Source organism: Betta splendens, chromosome 21 (assembly GCF_900634795.4).
Source record: "Betta splendens chromosome 21, fBetSpl5.4, whole genome shotgun sequence".
NCBI classification, from domain to species: domain Eukaryota; kingdom Metazoa; phylum Chordata; class Actinopteri; order Anabantiformes; family Osphronemidae; genus Betta; species Betta splendens.
In genome coordinates, this window is record NC_040899.1 from 5,718,252 (window position 1) to 5,725,325 (window position 7,074).

Below are 7,074 nucleotides of genomic sequence, written 5' to 3' on the forward strand. Positions count from 1 at the left end.
CTACTCATCCATGTCATTGCTTGATTATTTATCCAAGTAGATGTTCATCATCCTTTTCCTGAGTGATTAATCAGCAGTTTAAAGGGGACCCCTGTTAATTAACTTCAAAATAAGGGATATTGGCAAATTGTTTGGGGAAATAAATAAACTTATGTGGTTTCTTATAATTAAAAAGGGCACATTCTGATGACAGCAGCCTCAGTATGATTCTGCCGCGAAATCAGCTCACCTGTGCTTTGTGTGAGTGTCCTTTGTGTTCGGGGCCCTGAATCACATTTTATGCTGTGGGGCCATTTAGAGACACAAGTTATCTTGGGTTACGATTTAAAATGTGCCCATTTTCCCCGAGGCCGGGGGTTAAATCTCCAGCTGTGACGGACTAAACATGGTGAGTTTACTGCTGCAGAAACCTGAGCGAGTAGAAAAACGCTCCCAGTGACCTTGATAAATAACAAGTGTGTCAAGGTTGGGACCGAATTCAATACTGACCTTCCTTCCGTTCCGCCTTGTTTTTAATACTCTGAAAAGAAGCAACCGGTGCTTCTCTACATATGAACAGTATTTAAACACCAGCTTCATGCCTATAGTGAAAGAATGCTCTCGGTGGAGTTTCAGCTCTGCTAGTATGCTAATCGTGTCTCTTCAGAAATCTGTGCTGAGCTGAGACCAAAGACATCAGAAAAGTCACGTTTAGAAGATTTGACGTCAAAATAAAAGCAATGAAATAAAGTTCAAATTACGCTGAATGACTGAGGTGATGTTTGTTGATTCCACTGAGCCCCGTGTGTTATTACATGGAGCAGAGGGAGTTTTGCAGAGCGGACGCATCACACGTATGTCACCTTTAAATTGTAGGTTGCCAACCTTCACGAATTCCCTGTAAAAGGCCAGAGAGCAGGACTTATGTCTACTGTACTCAGGTCATCCATTAACCGGCGAGTTGTTTGTTTAAAGGCTCGGAGACAGACGTCGGCCCGTTCGTCCCGGGGATGTGCTTCAGCGAGAGCGGCCTATTTCAGAAATCATTTGCTTCAGCAAAGATTACCAGCTTCAGATCATAACATTAAGTGGCTCTTACTGTGAAAGGAGCGTGTTTTCAAATGGCACTTTAATCAGATTAAAAATCTTATTAAAGCTATGACAGGAATTACTGCTTTAATATGATCTTATTAGGAATTTCATTTTCATTGTGCGGAGGGAGCTCCTCCTCACCTTCGCGCACACACACACACACACACACACACACACACACACACACACACACACACACACACACACACACACACACACACACACACAGAAGGTTCTCGGTTCTCGGAGCGGCGCTGCCTCATTTATTACCTTATAAAGCAAGCGAGCCGGCCCGTCCCACTCCGCCGCCTGTTGTTGTCGCTGAGGCTGTCGTTCTAATTGCTGTTGCTGCCTCGCCTCCAGCCTCCCCGCTGAACCCAGACACCCCTGCCTCACACTGTTCAGCAGCGTGCCGTCATGGTGACAGGGACTGGAGTTCCCGCTCAAGCTGCGTGTTGTAGAGCAGCAGCCCACCAACCCCCCCCCCCCCCCCCCGCTCTTTGAAGCCTTGTGGGATGATGATGACACCCGCCGTAATCGGTGGATGCTGAGCTTCTGACATGACACGCGATGGAGAAACCCTTTCGGACGGATCCGGGCTTCATTGTTGCGTTCGGGCGCGACGCGTTCCTCTGACAAGCGGAAGGGCCGTTCGGGGGAGAACCGGGGGAGTCGGCAAGGTGGCTCTTGATTGACAGCGCTGTCTCCCGTACCTATCTGGTCTCTGCTCAGCAGCTGTGCACATTTGCTCTGCTGACCTGCCCCCCCCCACTAACTGGATCTGGGATCAGCTAATCTCCGGTTGGGGAATAAGATTAGTCGTTTTGTGTTTGTGTGGCAGATTTTGAAACTGAGAGGATGTGTACAGTGGGACCGGGTCCAGGCCTCAGCCAGTAATGGAAAGTAATTTAGTACTACTCCAGCACTTGTATTAAGCAAGTAATGGCTAAAATTGAATAAACAATGTAATTAAGAATAAGTAATTAGCCTTTAAGTGCATTGTAGCTTATTTTGCAGATCCCCTGATCCCAAATAATTTACTGCATCAAGGCTCATAGTCATCTTGAATCTCCTATAGAACCTAATGACTCAGCTTCAGGATAACTCACCTGGATGACTTACTTACATGAAGCACACACGTATTAAGTGTTTTGACTTGACTCCAATTGTTCTTTACATTTACTGAACGTTTAACTCCCACTGCCTTTATTTTGACAGCGTGTCTCAAAGCTAAATGACAGCGTGATTACAGATGTAACCGTGCTCAAAGGTAACGTTAAATGCTCGCTGGTTAATGAATCAGCGGACGTAATACACCACAGGGACAGGGCCGTATTCTGCCTGAGAGAAGGTGTGTGAATCATAGAGGACGAGGAATACTGTACCGGAAGTGGGATGAGACAGTCGGACAAACTCACTCAGCAGGTTTGGTGCCTTTCGGTCTCGTTAGACAACAAGTTTTGCACGCTGATTCATCTGCAGGCATCTGGAACAATCTGTGCCCGTGGAGATCTCTTCTGGGCATGGAGTATCAGTCAGGCCATACTTTCACACCCCCCCCCCCCCTCAGCACTGCCTCCTTCTCAGACAAAGCCCAACCCTCATCACAGTTTGGATCCATTTCAAGCTTCATCCACTGAAGCCGTCATACATGTTGAGATTCACCAGGCAGCTGCACACTGGAAAACACGTTTGTATGGTTTCACCTTGATCTCAAGTGTTTACCGACGCTCACATGTCAGACTGACCACGTCCACCCCCAGCATGTGCTAATGCCGGACTGTTTGTGATGCGGGAGCTGTGTAGGACTCCCCTTGTTTACCACCAGCAGCTATATTTAGATGAGGATGGAAATCAATACTTACCATCACTGCTGGAAACCGGCTGGTGCAACAGTTTGGGCTGAAGTGTAATGTGAATAGCTTCTGGGTCCTGGAACTAGTCTGGAATAAGGATACCATGAGGAGAAATTACGCGTCTCTCTGAGAACCGTGTGTGTTTGCTCATTAACGCGTCAGCAATTATTTCACTCTCCCAGACAGCTGTCCCAGCGGACGGGGTATCACTCTTCCCTGGCACACTGTAAACACAGATACTGACTACAACAACAACATTACCATATGGAAAACCTGGATGGCACTCTCACCGATACACCCCTAAAAGTACTGAAGGAAAATGAGCAGGATCTACAGGTGAATCCGCGGCTGGATCACAAAAACAAAGGTTATAATGAAAAAGGCCAAATGAATGTGTGTAGCTCAACTCACATCCATCAGGTTTGTCCTGTGGGTACATGGGTACAAGTTTGGAATCACTGCACTGCATCACAGCTGTACACAGCGGCTGCAACATAAGCATAAGATGCTGATTATGTAACAGCCTATTAATACATATCCGCTAATTGACCCAACTTAACTTTAAACTTTGTTTGACTGCGGTTAATGCAGAGTCTCCCACATTAGCTTGTTCATAATTACTCCCAAGTCAATGTGTGAATCGAAGCAAAGTTTCCTAAAAAGCTACACAGCCAGGGTCCACGTGCAGCCCCCGTTTTGCTACGCGTATGGATTTAGCAGTGCCCCCCCATCATTGGCCCATCGTCCGCTCGTCCCGCCCCTGTCGCCATCTGATTGGCTGGCGCCGCGCGGAGCAGTGGGCCGATGGCTCCTTTAATGAATATTCATATCTCGGGCCTCACCCTGAATGTGTCTGGCTCATCGGAACAGAATGTGGGATGTGGTGATGTAATGTCAGCCTTTCCTTGCACAGTGTAGGACAGACTCACAGCGCGGTGAGTCAAGTTTGGCGCGGGGATAAGTTGCTCAGCGCTGGCAGCTGTTGCGCCAACGCGCAGTGTGTGGACATCTTTAATTAGGCTCCAAAGGTCCAGTTGGAGAGTTCTACATTGTCCATTGAGGAACTCGGTTTTGTGTGGAGCTGGACACGTTCTGTCACCGTGAGGCCACTCCCCTACTAGAATATGTACCAGACCTTTCTGCTGGGTGCTATTTCAGGTCGCTTGGGTTCAGTTACCGCTGCAGTGGAAGAACTGGACAAACAGGTTGCGGGACCGCCTCTAAAACATGAAACCACCTGGGCTGCATATATAGAGAGCAACGCTCCCTAGAAAGACCAGAAACGGAAGCAAGGGCTCATTAAGGGGGCAACTTACGAGCGGTGGCCCAGTTTCAGCGCAGCTCGCCAGATTCACGGGACTCGCCTCGCCGCTAAGCCGATCTGCCGAGAATTAAACCCGGACCCTCGCAGGGGAGGATAAACGAGACGCGTTCGGCCCGTTTCTCCGAGACAGAATCTCTCCAAGATGATGATGCAGCTGGCAGAAAGTTCAAACCAGAAGAACTCCCTCCTGAACGCCATGAACCGCTTCATCGGCGCCGTCAACAACATGGACCAGACGATCATGGTGCCGAGCATGCTGCGGGACGTCCCGCTGGACGAGGACCGGGAGATGGGCTCGCTGAAGTCGGACGTGGACGACGGGGACATGTACAGCTACTACGAGCTGCTCAAGTCCATCCGCAGCGACATCGAGTGGGGCGTCCGGTGCGCGTCGGCGGACGAGGGGCGCGCGGACAGCATGAAGCTCGCGCGCCGGTTCTCCTCCGCGTCCACCTCCTCCTCCGCGTCGTCAGCGTCGTCCGAGGAGGAAGAAGAGGAGGACGAGGACCTGCAGAAGCAGTTCCAGTACCACCTGACCGGGCTGCAGGGGGTGCTGTCCAAGCTCACGCTGCAGGCGAACTCTCTCACCAAGCGCTACAAACAGGAGATTGGCATCGGAGGATGGGGCCAGTAGCGCAGCTTTATTCTGACGTTTCTCATTGGACTGGCTGCCGCGAACTCTCTCAATAGGCCTTAATGCTGCTGCTGCTGCTACTGATGAAATGAATAGACTAACACTTGAATGGTAGCACGGAGGCAGCTTCAACGGTGTTGGTCTGCTGTGGTATCGGCTGTAGATGTGTTGAACTTCCAGGAAGCGGCCGCGTACACCAACTATCATTTTGCACTCCGTAGTGTTGTACGTGCCCTGCCCTCAGTGACACACAGATGAAACATATTTAATTAAGCCTTTATTTAACGTATAATTTATTACCTCACACTAAGAGTCAAATGTTATTTCAAGCTGTGTGACCCACGGGCAGGTCGCCTGGACCTCCCCTCATGGGGGGATACTGACACAAGACTCGGCTTCCGCTCTGCGTTGCCGATGATGTCAGTGAGTCCGGATGATTTGTGCGCGTGTGTGACCAGTGCCACTCTTAATGCCCTGTCTGTGTCTTTACATTGTGTGTGCGTGGAGGGAGGCAGACGCTGAACACGGCAGCCTATGATCTCCTTATGTCCTACATGGTCAATGAACTGGAATCAGCTGATAATTCTTCTGTATAGAGAATAATGAGGATTTCCACGAGATGCATTGTTATTGTCATTTATTTGCTATTACTGTTGCTATTAAGATGGTCCATCTGTCTGAACCCCCAAATGTGTATGCACCTTCTGCATTATTTTATAATGTTTCTAAAATAAACTTTTATATAAATGCACTCCATTTGTTGTGTATTACCTTTACGTGACTGGATTTACATCAACATATAAGTGAAGCTAAATGAAGGCACTTAAAACGAGTTTATCTCCCTGTTTCAGTACAGAAAGACCCTTACACATAGCAGATCTTCTCCCCTGAGTAAAAACCAAAGTTCTCCATTCAAAAAGTTCTTGCTCTAGCTATGAAAAAATACAATGTTATTGTTTGCTCAGCACCAGGGAAGTCTGGAAACACAGGGAGGATACACAATGAGCAGACCAAACAAATAATAGTATTTTTGCATCTCTTTTTGGGAGTGCCTTCGTTTCTGCAACAAGCAACAATAATCGTCCTGCAGAAACAGTGTGTAAAAACAACTGTTGCTGTCCTATTTTTTCTAGTTAAGATAATATTGATATGACCTTCAGATTGGGATTCCACCGTTTTTACCACCAAATGTAGGACTGTTTCTGTTTGAACTACACCCCGTGTAGACTGACACAGACAACTTACGAAACGTATGTAGTCTTGTTTGTATTTCACAAAATCAGGGTCATGGAGAAAAAACAGTACTGTTAAAAAAATGTAAAAGGAATCACCTGGTGAGTTGATCTTGACATATGCACGTGTGTTTACAACAAGACAGCTTTACCAACTATTTCAATTAGTTAGAAGGGAGTGGTTGAGTCAAAAATACATTCAGGTTGAGGAATGTGCCCTGTGTTAAAGTTAAACCTCAGGTAACAACACCTTGAATCAATTAAAGCCTCAGACTAAAAAGCCTGAAGGATCAGGATGGTTTGTTTATTAGGGTGCAAGGCAAGGCCAAATTCAATGGACGCAAACCATTTTCATGTTCAAACTCAAGCCTGTTCAGTAAATATTTCACATTACAGTGTGGTGGCTTTTTTGCACAACATGACACTTAGACCCTGAACACAGTTTGATTCCTATCAGCTCCGTCCTTTCTAAATAAAAAGTAAAATATGCATGTATGCCAGTATGACTATGCAAATTTTTATTTTTTAACCTGTGCCTTCAGTAAATTTTGACTTACTCAAATGTGTGCGCTTAATTACCCAACTGACTGTTGTTTGAGTAACTGACCGTGACCTCCTACATGGGCAAAGACAGATGTGGGTGCAGCTGGAACGAGCCAATAAGCCAAGAGAGTGCAACACACCCAAATTCACCTCCTCTTTCTCACTCATGTCCAAGAAAAAAAAAGTCAGAATGGAATCAGAGGTTATGTTGGCACACAGCACATTGTGTTGTTATTATCAGTGATGCAAAAGCAATTTGAAGAAAAGTAAAATTTAATAAAGCCATTTTTTTGCATGCATGAAAAACTTAGTTTACCAAAGCCCAATATTTGTCTACCTGAATATAATTTAATTTATTGTATTATTCTTATATATAGAGCATTACTTACATTAAAACTTCAACAACAGTAGTTA

The 7,074-nt window shown here is 46.6% G+C and overlaps 1 protein-coding gene across 1 annotated transcript; it reads left to right on the forward strand.

Moving 5' to 3' along the window:
* Positions 1-4,141: 4,141 nt before the first annotated feature.
* mid1ip1a (MID1 interacting protein 1a) lies at positions 4,142-5,636 on the forward strand. Its single transcript, XM_029137790.3, has one exon. The coding sequence runs from the start codon at positions 4,394-4,396 to the stop codon at positions 4,883-4,885; it is 492 nt and encodes a 163-aa protein (XP_028993623.1). The 5' UTR covers positions 4,142-4,393; the 3' UTR covers positions 4,886-5,636.
* Positions 5,637-7,074: the final 1,438 nt, after the last annotated feature.